Here is a 15,697-nt window from a genome sequence, read left to right as displayed (position 1 = left end):
TGTCTTGACAGTGTTTCTCCTGTTCATCTGATAGACACAAAATAATTTAATTGGGGTGATATGACTGTACTCGCCTGGTAAGTGGTAGATGATATCTCTTAAGGTGTATAGCATTTGGGCAGAAATGAATGGGAAGAAAACGAGGGTAGGTAAATGTGAGAAGCCAAGTAATCAGAAAATGTGACATTTCTGATAACTTTATCTTTGGGGTCTTAAGATATTTTAGAATTTTCAGGATTGAAATAATTCAGAGCCAGAGCACTGGGAGTTTTCCATATACTGTGTATCTTTAAGAAACAGTAAGATTGGGGTCTCTGAGACTTTTCACTCTGTGAGATTACTGACATTGATTCAACATACCCACAAAATTAAAACATTTACTCAAGAAAAATCATAATGATAATAATTGTGTCTTCAGATTTTCTGGATAAATCAACCTTCAAAGTCTATAGTTCATCCATCTTTAAAGTTAAAAATATCACTTAATTTAAATAAAGACAATTCTGACCAAATTGGATAGCTTGCATCAGTAAGAAAGTTTATTGAAATTCGTTAGTGAATGAGAATAGAAAAGTTCTTTTTCATTAAAGAACACTTTCTGGTAAATGAAAAGAAGAAATACAGAAACCACAAAACACCTTTTAGACACCTTATTTTCAAGAAGTGAACCTATTTCCATAGACCATTAAGACTAAAGTGTTTTGATGATTTTGTTTTTCATGCATCTGTACATAATGGTCTGTGCGAAGGGAGACTCCTCTTGATGCGGCTTAATAGTAGTGTTTCCTGGTTTCCGATTCAACCATGGATGAAAGGACTCTACCATCAGGTGCCACCTCTTCAATAATTGTCTTGATTACTCTGGGTTTGTTAGTATCTGTACGTGAATCATGAAAAAAAAAATAGAATTTAGATTAAGCGATTTGTAGGGTCCTTACTAATTAATCAAAATTTCTTAAAAAATACATTTAAAAATTCATTTTCTACGTTGTTTAAAAAAAAAAAAAGAGCAATGTTTAAGCAACAGCATCTTGGACCATGACATTTTTCCTTCAAGATGGATGTCAAGAGTACAGTTTGCGAAAAAAATGCAAGTGGAAATCTTCTCTGAGATTTTAATTTTTTAAAAAGCTCTAGCGCGTAAAAAAGCAACGAAACCATCGCAGAAAATTAAAACTAATTCTGATTACCCCAGCTAGTTTCTGCTGACCTTGGTCCCTTAGAAGAGGACTCTCCAACCGACCCAGACGACGAGGACTTGTGACCTCCGCTGGAGCTCCCGCCCCCGTAGCCGCCGCCGGAACTGCCGCCGTGCCCGCCGCCGCCAGAGCTGCCCCCACCGTAACCGCCGCCGCTGGAGCTTCCGCCGCCGTAGCCGCCGCCGCCGCCGGAGCTTCCGCCTCCGTAGCCACCGCCGCTGGAGCTTCCGCCGCCGTAGCCGCCGCCGCCGGAACTTCCTCCGTAGCCGCCGCCGGAACTTCCGCCGCCGCGCCCGCCGCCGTAGCTGCCGCCGCCGGAACTACCGGGAGTAAGGGTCACGTTCGGTTAAACTCTTAACTTTGAAAAAGGGTGGGTCGCTTTCCACGTTATTGTTACTTTAAAAATAAGCAAAACGTGTTTCGAGAGGAAAAAAAAGAAAGGAAAAAAACCTGTCAAGTATGGATTCTAAAACCCATTACTTAGAAACAGTTTTAAATTGCACACGACCCTACGAATCAAATGCATGGAAAGTTGAAAGCTGTGGTTGCAGACGTTTTTCCGTACTCTGCTTTCTCCTCCTCCCTTTCTCTTTTCTCCTCCCTTTCTCCCATTCTCTGGCACTTTTTTGGGTTTTGGAAAAGCTTGGCGATTTAGAACATTGAATAAAACCAATTGGGATCATTTAAAAATGTTAATAATTCACCTTCCTTCTCCTTCTAGCAGGCTGCGGTAGGTTTGAATTTCATTCTCCAGTCGGATCTTAATGTCCAGGAGTTGTTGGTACTCGGCATTCTGGCATTCGGTTTCAGCCCGAATCTGTTGCAGTTGTTCCTCCAGAGAGGAGATCTGCGCCTGAATCTGTGAGAGCTGCACACAGTAGCGACCTTCTGTTTCTGCCAACGAGGATTCCAGGGATTGTTTCTGAAAGAGGAGAGAACAGATGGTGACTTAGCGACCTCACTGTTTAAGTACAGTGAAGGTTATTTAATCATTTAATGAGACATAAAATAGAAGAATAAAGAAAATGAATAGAATTTGTGTTTTATGTTTAAGGGCAACATTTTAACTTCAGCACGTTTAGAGCAGGGCCGCTACTTTTCTCCCGTTAACGGAGAGCTCCAGTTTTATTTCTACTTTCTTACCATCTCTTTTCTCTTGAGTTGAGTATTCTTATGTGGGCATGAAACTTTGTGTGATAAAGTTGAAGTTATTTCAAAAGAGAGAGTTATTAACATACCAGGGCTAGTTGGGACTGTAGTTCGATTTCCAGACCTTGAACCGTTCGTCTCAATTCAGTAATCTCAGATTTGTGGCTGGACATTTGTTCAATATTACTATTGATTTCTGTAGTCAGTTCCTTGCTCTAGAGTATTAAAAACAGGCAAAAAGATGAGAAAAATCTGAAATGATAACCAAATGTCCACTGGCCTCATTATGAAGGAAGATGGATTACCTTTTCATTGAACCAGGCTTCAGCGTCTTTGCGGTTTTGTTCAGCAAGTTGTTCATATTGGTTTCTCATGTTATTCAGAAGTTCAGTCAGGTCAACACCTGGGGCAGCATTCATTTCTACATTTACATCACCAGTGGACACATTTTGAAGGTCTTTCATTTCCTGTTTGAGGAACAGAAAGATTTAATGACTGCACCATGACCACAATGAACCCTTTTTTTGGCTGGAGGAAGTATAACTTTTTGCATCACCTCCTCGTGGTTCTTCTTCAGGTAGGCCAGCTCTTCAGTCAGGCTCTCGATCTGCATCTCCAGGTCAGCCTTGGTCAGGGTCAGCTCGTCCAGTACCCTGCGGAGGCCATTGATGTCGGCCTCCACACTCTGGCGCAGGGCTACCTCGTTCTCATACCTGAAACAGGCATAGTACAAATACTGGATATAACTTAGATATGGGAGGTATACCTGGGCTGAGACTGTTTAAGAAGCAAATATATAGTTTAGTTTATATCATGGCAACATTTATTGTATACTAATTCACATAGGGATATTACTGGTTTAATGCAAAGAAGTTTAGCACTTATTTTAAAATGCATTTTCTTCTTTTAATATTGCCAAAAAGGTGATATTGAAATTGAAAAATTTTCTGACAACTCCAATACCATTTAACTTTGCATGAACTCAAGAAAATGTAAATGCTATTGTGGGCGTCCCAAGTCATTGTTAAAAGCAACTCATGTATTTGTTGTGACAGTGTTGTGCCACGTTCACCTAGCTTACTTTAATCTGAAGTCGTCAGCTGCCAGCCTGGCATTGTCGATCTGAAGCAGGATATTGGCATTATCAGTTGTTAGATGGAGGATCTGGAGGGAGAAGCAAAGAAATCAGATACAGATACGGCTTTTATGGTGGCATAGATGAACTGCATTTTTATGTTCTCTTACAAAATCATGGGGGAATTTATTTTATCTTAAATATAAAATATTGCAGGGCTCCCCAGATACTTAAATTTGAGTAATTTGTTCTCTGGAAGTTTCTATACTTTGCTATTTCTGTATCATCCTTTCCTGAAAACTAATTGCGGTTATAAGTTGTGTTCCTGCATGTGTGTCCCCCCACTTTTATACTGGGTGATTTCCATGTATTTCAGCCAACTTTTGACTGACTCATACCTTTTGGTTTAACTTGTTTTAAATGTATATTCTAAATGAATACACTCTGGGCTGGCACACAGTAGGTACATTTCACAGATTCTCTAGAGGCAAACAGTATCCCATTTCCATCCTGGAGAATTCATGTTACCAATGGCAACGTTGGTAATTAATATTTTTTTTTGTTACCAATCTGAATAATGTTTTGATTCACATAATTCTTTTAGTTCCTATATTTGTAAATGATCTAGTATTTTAGCTATAGACTCATATACTCATTAAAACCTAAAAAATTCTCAGTAATCAGCCACCCTGTAAGATACACAACATACATGTTGAAGATTGCAGTGACTATATCATCACAAATATTTACATTTGATAAGACTGGATTGTTTTTGGAAGCAAGAAGGCAACATAGGCAAACACAGTGAATAGCTACATTGTGGTTAATTTAAGATTCATCTATTTGAATTACATAGGCTTCAAGTTGGATTTTTAGTAGGAACCTTACCTGATTTTTAAGATCTTCGATGGTTTGGTAGTATTTGCTGTAGTCACGGGGCTCTCTCTGTCTTGAGTTGCCATGCTTTTCATACCACTCCTTGATTTTGCCTTCTAGCTCGTAGTTTGATTCTTCCAGAGCCCGCACTTTGTCCAAGTAGGAAGCCAGGCGGTCATTCAGATTCTGCATGGTTACTTTTTCATTTCCGGAGAGAAGGCCACCATCTCCTCCAAATCCACCCCCATAGCCTCCAAAGCCGCCTCCACCGAAGCCGCCCCCACCAAAGCCGCCCCCTCCAAAGCTGCCCCCTCCAAAGCTGCCCCCTCCAAAGCTGCCCCCTCCAAAGCTGCCCCCTCCACAGCCCCCACCGAAGCTGCTGCTGCCATAGCCTCCACCAAAGCTGCCTCCACCAAAACCTCCTCCTAATCCTCCATAGCCACCTGAGGAGCCTCCAAAGCAGCCTCCACCAGAGCTCCCACGACTAAAAGAGCCGCCACTGAACCCCCCTGAGCTAAATCCTCCACCGATGGAGCCTTTGCTGCTCGAAATCCTGAAGGATGATCCTCCTCCACCCCCTCCTCCTCCCCCGCTGCGGGAGGAAGAGTACTGCTTGCTGGAGCTGTATCGAACAGACATGCTGATGCTGTTTAGCCCAGGGAGTGCTTGCTACCAAGGACAGTGACAGGCCTTTATATACCGAGAGGGTGTGTCCCACATATGTGAGAGTTTGCTTACTTGCATGGTTTTCTTTTTGCTAATTTAGCATCTTCACTTATGATTGCATACATTATCTTCAGTAATAACCAATTCCAATATGGATGGTTTTGAATTTGCCCTAAGAACAAACAGGAGGTTCACTATGTTGAAATTGAAAATGGGTGTTGTTCAGACGAGCTTATGGTTCATTATGCTTTTTCACCTTTTGAAGAACATTGAGCAACTTAAATCCAGTTTTTTCCTCAGCACTCATTTCAATTGCATAGAGTGTTTGCAAAGTTTAGAAAAAGAATTTTAGCTATAAAATGGTAGCTAATATTTTTCAAATTCATGTTTTAAACAGTTTTAATGAATTGGAACAGCAATTAACATAAAGTCTGCCAGAATCATGCTCTGATGGAGATCTTACTGAAAATTGCAAGCACCCAAAAAGAAAAGAAAAAATATATGCTAAACAATTTAATTAGTATTCAAAAGTTGCCACATATAAGAAGTTAAAGCCGTAAAAACACAGTTAGGAAATGTGTGTGTATATATCTATAGGGAATCTTTTAATTTATTTGGAGAATGAAAATATATTGATACTCTGGTTAGGGAGTTGGAGGTGAGTAGTGATTTAGGAATCTAATTTAATGGTGTTATTCTTTTTAACTAAAATATCTAAAAGCATGAAGTTATTCTGCATTTTTTTTAACTTTTAAATTCATCGTAGTGAAGGTTTATTTGAAGACCACAATGCAGAAATTCTTAGCACTAACCTCCAGTACTTTCTTTGCTCTAAGTTTGATTGATCCCCAAAGGGAGAGTTTAGGTATGTTATGATTGTGATTAAAAATTTGCTTGCAAGAATATAAATCCAAATTTTTTTAAATTTAAATTCACTTTATTTAGCATGTAGTGTATTATTAGTGTCAGGAGTAGAATTTAGTGATTTATCAGTTGCATTTTAACACCCAGTGCTCATTATATCAAGTGCCCTCCTCAATACCCATCAGATTAGAGAATGATACTTGCTCCAAAAATTATGAACTGGACTGTGAACATATGTAGCCAAGCTAGATTCTGTTTCTCAAAAAAAAAAAAAAATTTACTTGGATACGCTGTATATAGAATTTAGTGTAACAGTTCGTCTAGTGAAGTATTTAAGACTTTAATACATGACATAAAATTATTTTTTTATCTACCCATAGACTATGACATTGCTATTACCCCAAAATATATTCATGTGTATCATACACATATTTTATAATTATACAGTGCCATTTGTGGTCCTGTGATTTTATAATCTCTGAAACAAGCTGCTGAAATAGGGATGGTGGTTATTATTATGTCTAGTATATACAAGAAGATGTTGAAGCTACAAGAGGTTATGGTTTTGCCTAACAATGTAAAATAGGTGGTTGAACTGAGATTAGAAACTTGGTCTTTTGATGCCTGGCTTTTGGCTCTTTCCTCCTCTGCCAATGTGTCTATATACTCTGGTGGATTTGATCTGATGGAATTGAATGCCTCTGTTTCTTTCCATAAACTTCTCTGTGTGGGAAGAAACAAAACAAAACAAAATGTACTTGGAAGCCAGAAAGTATTGAAAGGGTATAGTATTTGGCACATGCTGTTCTCTCACTAACTGCTTTTTCATGTTAGATTTGCGGTTACAGTCTATGAAAACTGTAGAAATAGTTTCTTCAGGGAAAGGGAATGTGACTGGGAGTGTTAACGAAGAGCCGATTGTTAGAGGTTGCTACCCAGCACATCGCAGCTCCTCCAACGTGTTAGCACATGTAAGTGGGGCAGTAGTTAAAAGAAGTAATGAAACCGAACCATGGGAATTGATCCTTGTTGAAGATAGCATGTGGTAGAGGAAGGCTGTAAAAACCAGGATAGAAAAAAAAAAACCATTCCAGTAAGTTCAGAAAGGATGCTGAAGCCTGGATATTAATGAAAGCAATTTGGAAAGAAACCATTTTAATTAAAGAGAGATTTTGATAGATTTTACCTGCAATTATCACGAATTTTGGATCTTGATCTTACCAGTTTTGCTTCAGTATTACTTTTACTTTTTTTTTTTTTTACCTTGGTAGGGAAATATAAAATTTCAATCTATTTCAGTTATTTAACAAGTGGTATGAAGAAATCTGTTATAATCATATTAAAGAGTATGTGAAAGGAAACATTTGCATTACAGTACATGGGGACAAATACATGTATAGCGACTCTTCTAATACCAACTGTAACATTTAATTTAAATCACCTCTAAGGTATTATCAAAGATTACTTATTAACCTGCATACTCCAGAAATGGATTTGTTTTCATTTGTACTGTCATTTGTTGAAATCTGTTCTTGGCAGGAGTGAAATTACAGAGGTACTATGTAACAATTCTACAGCTAAATTGGGTGAAAGTTTATGAAGGTCAGGTCTAGTCTTGGCACCGTGTACACTTGATTACTATAATCCACTGTAACTGTAATTTCGTTGCTCTTGATTTTTATTTTGTCTCCGTACGGCACATTGATAGGTATTTAGAAGACAGAGAGATGAGTGAGATTCAGCTCTTGCCCTTAAGGATTTTGCTAATCCTTCCAATCTAATTGAGGAGACAAAACATACATTATCAACCTAAACACCATGTGGATGGTAGATGAAGTGAAAGAGAGGTGGGGTGGGGAAAAAGAGTTAACATTTCCTGAACATCTCCTATGTTCTAGATGGTTTACTGTCCTTTAATCCTCCCCAAATTCTCTGATAGGTATCATTTACCTCATTTTATAGCTGAAAAAAAAAATTAAGCTTTAGAAAGCTTTAGGAATTTGCCCAGAGTAGCATATGCTAGAGCCTGGTTTTGAACCAGGCCTTTGTAGCTTCAAAAATGATCCTATTTTCATGACACTGAACTGTTGCTGTAAGACTGATGAGCAAGGAGTCTTATTGGAATAGGGTCATCTGATGCAATTTCATGGTGCCAGTGGAATTTAAGCTGAGTCTTGTAAAGAATTGATAGGATTTTTCCACGGATGCAGCAGCAGAGAGAGGATTCTTCTGGGGAGTGGGAACTATGAAAATGCCACACAGGTGGAGACTCTTAATGGACCAGTTTGGCTGGAACAGATCATCTATATTTATTAATCTCTCTTAACAGATTTTATTGAGCACCTGTAATATTCCCTGGGGATACACAGGTGACTAAGATACAATTCCTGCCCCTTAAGGAATTTGCAGTCTACTTGGAGTCCACAAGTCAGAGATTATAATCTGGGGTAATCTGGACTACACTTGAGGCATGGACAGGGTGTTGAAGTAGTACAGGGAGGGGTTCCAGCAGTCTGGGGTGTGTGTGTGTGTGTGTGTGTGTGTGTGTGTGTGTGTGAGACAGAGAGAGAGAGAGAGAGAGAGAGAGAGAGAGAGAGAGAGAGAGGTGTGATGTATGGGAGGGCACAATGAAAGAAGAGTGAGGTTTTGAGAAGTTAGTTTGTTTTAAGATGGGAATTTGAAGTAATACCAGGATGTTCATGTAAAAATGTCTTTCTGCAGTTAGGCTCATAGGACTACAGCTTAGGAGAGAGATTAGAGCCGACTTCAGGATAGGTAGGAAGGAATTTAGAAAGAAATGAGCAGAAGGTCTAAGCCTGAACTTTGATGGATGGCCACTTTAGGGGCTGGGAAGAAGAGCTAGAGTATAATACTGAGAAAGAGGGCACCTGTAATGGGGAGAGAGGAAGAAGGATCATGAAGCCAAGGGAGGAGGGAACCCAGATAAGTGGGCTGGCCTGCAGAGAGGTCAAGGACAAAGAAGATTGAAGAAAGACTTGATTTGGCTGTTAGGAACCATTGGCATCCTTCCATGGGGGAGGTTTACTGGAGTTTGGTGGGGCAGGTCCACAATGTATACCCAATATTAGAATTGACCAGTTTGCTTATTATATTTTGTTTTCATGTAATCCAATGTATTAATTTCTTCTTTAACTGCTTCTGGATTTGGGATCATGGTTAAGGCAGGTATAAATGCTATTCTAATGGAATTAATTTGGCTGGGGCTCTTAAAGCATGTTGTTGATTCAGCTTTGTTTTCAGTTTGACTTGTCTCACTATTGGGATTTGGATCTTTCCTATTTCTTCCTTATTTTGCTTCAAGTAAAATTCTCTTGAAGTTTCTAGTTGAAAATTCTATTTGCAAGTTTCTTTCTCTGATTAATTGAGATATAATGAGTAATTTAGGTAGTTGCAGAAAAAAGACTCTGGTAATGCAGATTATGTCTCAAGATGGCAGGATTGATGAGCTGAATGTTTAGAATTTTCTATTGTTTATCACATAAAGTTTGAAAGTTAGACATATTTTGCCCGAATGATCTGTGACTTTGTGTAAATTGCTGAATGTGCCTTTGTGATATCCACCCACAGAGTCAAAGCCAAGTGGAAAGTTGTATAACTGTCGGATGGATTTGGTACCCTCCTCCCAGAGAGCCGAGTAACTAGGCAGTAATTAATAATTAGCTAAGATACTGTTAAGGCCCATGGCTTCTCATGGGAAAACATCTAAAATTTAGGGCCCTAACAATCTGCAGACACTCCCATATCACACAGTTTTCCTGAAACTTCTGGGACTGCACTGTGATGGAAGCCACAAAAATATGGCCACTGCATGCAGGCTTTTCAGTGAATGTAGCAGAGTGGTTAAGTGGGTGGGCTCTGGAACCAGACCACTGGGGTTATAACCCACCCCCCACCCCCCACTGTGACTTTGTGTCTGTTTCCTCATTTCTAAAGAAGGAATGATAATTTTGCTTACCCTGCAGTGTTGTAGTGGGAGTTAAATGAGTTAATAAACCTAAAGCATTTAGAACAGTGCTTGATAGACCTAGAATAAGTGCTTAAGACGTGTGTTTTTGTTACTATTACTGTGATCTGCTTCTCAGAGCCTAAGCCACTGTCTAACCCACAGTAGGTCAGCAAAACACAAGTGAATGAAAGGATAAGGTTAGAAATTGGAAAATGTCTAGCGAGGGAGGAGAAAATCGCCAGGGAGTGGGGTGGGCAAAGGAAAGGTGTGTTTTATTGATAACTTTGAGATAAACCATGTCGTCTGTTTTTCTGTAAAGGGTATGTGCTTTCGTCTTTAACTTCATTCTTTTCTTTAACTCCTACATCCACCAAATAGCCAGTTTTGTCACTATTTCTTTTATCGTAGCTGATGTATTTGTTTCTTTCTGTCTGGTCCCACTGGAGCTGCCCTAGTCCAGGCTTTCAGCACTTCCGTCATGGATATTACATCGCCGGCTTCTGATGACATTTTCTTGGTTCAGTGCTATGTCACTTAAGATGTTTCCTGTTTACCGCTGCAGGATTAATGTTCTTGAAAAAATACTGTCATGACTTCATCAGCGTACTCAAGGACCTATGATGGATTTCTCTTGTGGATGAATGAAGTCTTCTCAACAGCCTTGCCCGACTCTGTCCAGCTTCATGCTCCCTGCGGTGAGTAAGGATGGCGGCATGGAAGGAGAGCTGCATTCTTCTCATGACATCATTACGTGGCCTTGGGCAAGACACTCAGCCTTTCTGTGTCTCATTTTACTACCCCATAAAATATGGGTAATAATGTAGGTTTCTCCGTTATTTGAAAGAAGAGTGTTCCTGGGAAGCGAAGAAGCAATTACTGTTAATTTATGTGTAAAAGCTTTTGAGCGTCCCCAGATCCCAAAATAACCTCTCGTAGGCTTTTCTGATACCCTGGGACACATCTTGCTAACGGGTCCACAGAACAGATTGAGATAAAGCACAGGTGCTCACAGACCCAGTTCAAAGCCATGGTGGCTTGATGCTGAGATGCTGAACGTAGTTCTCAGGGGAGGAGCTTGGTGGTGCCATTCTTGCTACCACAACAATGGCTCACTGCAAGAAACACTGAGTGCTATTTTTGCTTTGTGCCTTTTTTTGTAAAAGTGAAAATCCTCTTCGGATTTTTTCCAGTTAATGGAAACAGGTACTAATGTAGGTCTTTTGTAAAAGCAAAATCACATAGAGGTGCCTGGGTGGTCAGTCGGTTAAGCATCTGACTCTTGGTTCCTGCTCAGGTCAGGATCTCAGGGTTGTGAGATTAAGCCCTAAGCTGGGCTCTGCGCTCAGTGCGGAGTCTGCTTGGGATTCTTTCTCCCTCTCCCTCCTCCTCTGCTCTTCTCCCTGCTTGCTCTCTTTCTCTCTCTAAAATAAATAAATAAGTGAGTACGTAAGTAAATAAATAAGACCTTAAAAAAAAGCAAAATTGCATAAAGGTGAACTTTCAAAAAGCAGGGAATGCCTGTACTAGCAAATATTAAAATATGTATAATAATCCATGATCCAGTGAAAAGTATTTCCATTAAATTTTTTAATTATAAGCAAGCCTTTCTATTTAATCTTGGCCAAGATACCATGCTTTATTCATAAATTTAAGGCCTTCCTTTCTTGTTCTTGGTTTGGAATGTCTTTCTTTCACTTGGCTGCTTTTTCAAACATTCTGCCTCAACTCTAAGCTCTGGCTTAAATGCCCTCTCTTTCATGAGGTTTCTCACCATTAATGTAGTCATGCCTGTCTCTTTCATTTCCTGTGTGTGTAACCCAGTATTTTATAATATCCTATGTTATTATTGTTCCCAATGAGATAAAGCATTTAAGTCCGTTTAGAGAAGGGAGGGTACTTTATACCTAGTCAGTACCTGGCAGATACTTAACTGTTCTCTGAATGTTTTCATATCACCCCAGTGCCTTTTTCTACTTTCTTTTCTTTGACTTTATTTTGTTCTCTAAACTCTCCATATGTTTTGGCAATGGTGCAAGTTCATAGTTTAAATAAAGGCTACCTGAAGACAACTAATTTTGCTTTAAAATAATTTATAATACTTTTAGATGTGAGAATGTTGCATAAGAATGATAAGAAAGCCAATATTCTGCATAGGAATTTTAAGATATCTTAAAATATATAAAGATACATATCTTAGACTATATATATATTTAATATATATTAAGAAAACATTTTGGCCCTCACTTTTTCCTTTTCATTAAAGATCCCCTTTTTGGTTTTGGATCTGTTGAGATGATCTTGACCCTGGCAAACTGCTAAAAATATATTTGTACTTCTAAAATTTCAAACTTTTTATTAGGAGAATTGGCTGTTTTAATTGGTTTTCTGGTTAGATAGCACATGAATTTGGTGTGATTTAAGGATTAAATGTTATGTGACTTAGCTTTTATGTTTTGTTAGCATGGCATAGGTTTCTTTCTTTTGATGGAGTTGACTTCGTTCCATGAAAGACAGTTGGTCACTATGAATTTCCTGCATTTGGAGGAGAATTTACAGATTTAGAACAGAAAACAGAAACATAATATCCCTTTTGGTTTTCATAAAAAGTAGTAAAGATGAAAGTACCAAGCCAACCAACAAACCAACCAACTTCTACAGGCTTCAATCTGAAGATGTCAAAACTGAACACTGTCTAAAATAATAGTAGCTGTTTTTTTTCCCTCATTCCTAAATCCAGGAAAATTCCTTTAGGCTGGTTGTGGCTGTTTATCAAAATTGATCATCTCAAAGATGGCTGGTAATGAGAGAAAGTAACTTTATTATCAAATCTTGTTAATTTTTACTTAAAATGTAGAGAAAATTTTGAATTCAAAATGATACACACAGAGGTTAAAAATATAATAAAAGCAGTAATCCCCCACTCTCGTAATTTTAAATGAATATATGTAATGTGCTTAAATTTAAAAAATCTTATGAAGTTCATCTCTTGATTTTATTGCTTAGAGATTTTTAAAAATAAAGAATCGAACAGTTTGTCAGTTTCATAACAAAATGAGCATAGCTCTTTGTCCAGATCACTTTGTGTGTGTGTGTGTGTGTGTGTGTGTGTGTGTGTGTGTGTGTGTGGTGGGAATGGTAAGGAATAGATTAAGTAATTATTTAAATGTAACACATAATAGCAATGGAGAAAATTTACCATAACCAGTCTGTGGCCTCCCTCTACAAGGCTGATGAGAGATAACGCCCAAAGAACTTTCAGTTTCTTGGATTGAATTTATTAAATAAATATGTAAGTAACATTTGCAAAGTCAGTCCTCAAATAATTAAAGCTTATTGAGACTTATTCTAGGTTCCAGAACCCGTGCCAAGCACTTGACCTGATTTTTGTCTCATCACATCCCGAGAGCAATTGTATGAGGTAGCTTTTATTTTAACTGAAAAATTAAGTAGCTTGCCCAAAATTGTTCAATGAAAGGACTCAACTGGGATTTGAGTACAGATCTATCTTCAGAGCTTTTGCATTAGATTAGTGAGTAATTTAAAATTCTGTGGAAGTGACCTAGAAATGTATTTTCCAGTCTTGTAACTTAGAAAATTAACAAGAACATACGGATTCTGTTTTCTTCCTCAGATTAAGGATAAGCCTTCTTTAATATCTTTTCATTTGTGATGGAAAAAATGGACTAATTTGAAGAGAAAAAGAATTAATGGGGCAAGAATTCTGCTCTTGAAGGGGTCAGACTTGGTTTTGTCTGTACCCTGGCTAGACTCCGCCTTAACTTTCTGAGGGTCCTTCCTCTTGGGTTTCTGGAGGTTCCTACTTCTTTCCCAGGATTGTCCTCAGCTCCAGACCAGTCATTAAAATAACAAATCAGAGCAATTAACCACCATGCATAATTGCAGTGCTAATCCTTTTATTATGCTGGCTTTTCTAGACAGAGCTAACACCCATTATAGAGATTAACTGCTTTTTATAAGGTTTTAATTCTTAAGTCTTGAGCAAGTGGTGTATTATCTGAATTAATTTGAAAGTAAACTGTGCTGTGAAGGGATTCTGTTGCTTTGGGATTTTCCCGCTTCCATAATCCAAAAGCCACCAAATTTTTTTGTGACTCACTAATATTTCCTATATTGATCATTTTGGTTAAAATGTGGAGCTAAGGTTAGAATTTTTTAGTCCTAGAGCTTACATATAAAGGAGTGGCTATTTATAGAACTGTAAGATTTGTTTTTTTTTTTTTTTTTGGACATTTGGAATACAAATGCTACAATCTAAATATGATCTAGTAGAATTGCTTAAAAAAAAAAAAAAAAAAACGAAAACCAAAAACCAAACACGAACTATCCAGTGACACAGCCTCTGTAACCCAGTGGGGATAGCTGCTCTAATGGCAGTCACACTGATAGCCATCACGCTGCTCTAAGCATAAGAATGTTATGAATAGCAAGAACTTTCATTACTAACATTTATTTAACATTTACTCTGTGCCCGACACTGTTAAGGGCTCTATGTACATCCTCTCACGGAACAACCCTGTACGGCAGATACTATTTTTGGACCCTTTTTAAGGGAGGAGGAAACTGAAACGCATGGTGCTTGTGTGTTGCACACAGGGTGGTACAGCCGCTACATTAGTATCTGAGCCAGAATTGAAACCAGCTCTGTCTTCTCTAGATCCTACACTCTTAACCACTACCTTTCACTGTCAGATGTTCAATTAAACTTTGCTTTGTGGTTTCAAAGACCGCCCCAGAAATGTAAATTACAGTGGTGAGAAGGGGACCTTTTTATTATAACCAGGCCTGTTTTAGGATGGGCTTACATTTCCTACTTATAAATGAGCTAAATGGAATTTTAAAAAAGTAAGCAGATTTGAAGAATATTCCTTTTTGTTTAGGTGATTTTAAAATGTTATTTTCACAGGTATTCTGCAAACACTTTGTGAAGTGGGTATGTTTTGAGGGTAATGGATTTGATTAGGAGTGGGTCAGTCACAATGGTAAATTATTTCATGGCAAGTGCTGTTTGGCCTGATATTTTAGGATTGAGTGCATGTACACAAGCAGTTTAAGAACTGAGTATTTAATAGAGGGCTGGGGTCTTAGTGGATTATTTTATCAATTATCTAGATTTTCCATTCATTAGTTTATGGTACTTTTCAATCTCATTGACTGGTCAGATCTCAGGAGTTATTCCTAGTCATCATTCTGGCTCTCCCCTCGGGTCCTCGTTTGTTGATCTTGACCCTCCAGATTGTTCATCAGTTCTTGCATTTGTGAAAGTTGACCATAGTAGTTGGTTACTTTCAGTTTTTGTCAAACTGGAGTCAAAGGATTGTTCCTGTAGGAATGGACAATAAAAGTGAAAAGATGATTCGTTAAAAATTGCAGTGGAGAAAAACAGAGAATTGTAGAAAAACAGAGAGTTGTAGAAAAACAGAGCGTAATCTAAAACTACTACCAGACAGAACTTGATTTGTAATTTTATTTTATTTTATTTTTTTTTAAAGATTTTATTTATTTATTCGACAGAGATAGAGACAGCCAGCGAGAGAGGGAACACAAGCAGGGGGAGTGGGAGAGGAAGAAGCAGGCTCACAGCAGAGGAGCCTGATGTGGGGCTCGATCCCATAACGCCGGGATCACGCCCTGAGCTGAAGGCAGACGCTTAACCGCTGTGCCACCCAGGCGCCCCTTGATTTGTAATTTTAAAGAAACTGTTCTTGGCACCGTGCCTTCCTCTCTTTTTCTGATTTACTGTTCCTCTATTGTTTAACCTTAAGCAGAGTCGCTTTTCGTTTTTAGAGTGAAAAGAGTATTCTAAGGAGACCTAAAATGGTTTGAGAAATCTGTGATCGGTTTTGTAACTGTCCTGTGTGGAGAACAATTTGGACTTTAGAA

At 38.5% G+C, this 15,697-nt stretch overlaps 1 protein-coding gene and 1 long non-coding RNA gene across 4 annotated transcripts in view; one reads left to right on the top strand and one right to left on the bottom strand.

Annotated features, from left to right (window-relative positions):
* Positions 1-517: 517 nt before the first annotated feature.
* KRT10 (keratin 10) lies at positions 518-4,956 on the bottom strand. 2 transcript variants are annotated; one of them, XM_048224653.2, is made up of 8 exons: positions 4,312-4,956; positions 3,430-3,512; positions 2,905-3,061; positions 2,654-2,815; positions 2,438-2,563; positions 1,904-2,121; positions 1,191-1,519; positions 518-877 (listed from the first exon to the last, which is right to left on the bottom strand). In XM_048224653.2, exons 1-8 carry the CDS (start codon positions 4,936-4,938, stop codon positions 771-773), a joined length of 1,809 nt encoding a protein of 602 aa, XP_048080610.1. In that variant the 5' UTR covers positions 4,939-4,956; the 3' UTR covers positions 518-770. The 2 variants fall into 2 exon arrangements, with proteins under 2 accessions (XP_048080610.1, XP_057174260.1); XM_057318277.1 differs by having other exon boundaries at positions 1,211-1,519.
* The window catches only part of LOC125283410 (uncharacterized), a 140,081-nt gene continuing 125,857 nt past the window's right edge, over positions 1,474-15,697 (top strand). For both annotated transcript variants that reach the window (XR_008961316.1, XR_008961317.1), the window contains exons 1-2: positions 1,474-1,569; positions 10,359-10,491. This is a non-coding gene — a long non-coding RNA (uncharacterized LOC125283410). The remainder of the gene's footprint in view (positions 1,570-10,358; positions 10,492-15,697) is intronic.

This window comes from Ursus arctos, unplaced genomic scaffold (assembly GCF_023065955.2).
Source record: "Ursus arctos isolate Adak ecotype North America unplaced genomic scaffold, UrsArc2.0 scaffold_24, whole genome shotgun sequence".
In the NCBI taxonomy this organism is placed as follows: domain Eukaryota; kingdom Metazoa; phylum Chordata; class Mammalia; order Carnivora; family Ursidae; genus Ursus; species Ursus arctos.
Note: the sequence above shows the minus strand (reverse complement) of the source record. Positions and strands in the feature narration are given on the sequence as shown.

What these genes read in the sequence shown, in the direction of transcription:
- KRT10 (XM_048224653.2), bottom strand. Translation starts at nt 4,938, where the DNA reads ATGTCTGTTCGATACAGCTCCAGCAAGCAGTACTCTTCCTCCCGCAGC. An exon ending in TCGAAGATCTTAAAAATCAG is followed by an intron (nt 3,513 to 4,311) that starts GTAAGGTTCCTA and finishes TTCTCCCTCCAG; the next exon opens with ATCCTCCATCTAACAACTGA. An exon ending in TGAAGAAGAACCACGAGGAG is followed by an intron (nt 2,816 to 2,904) that starts GTGATGCAAAAA and finishes TTCCTCAAACAG; the next exon opens with GAAATGAAAGACCTTCAAAA.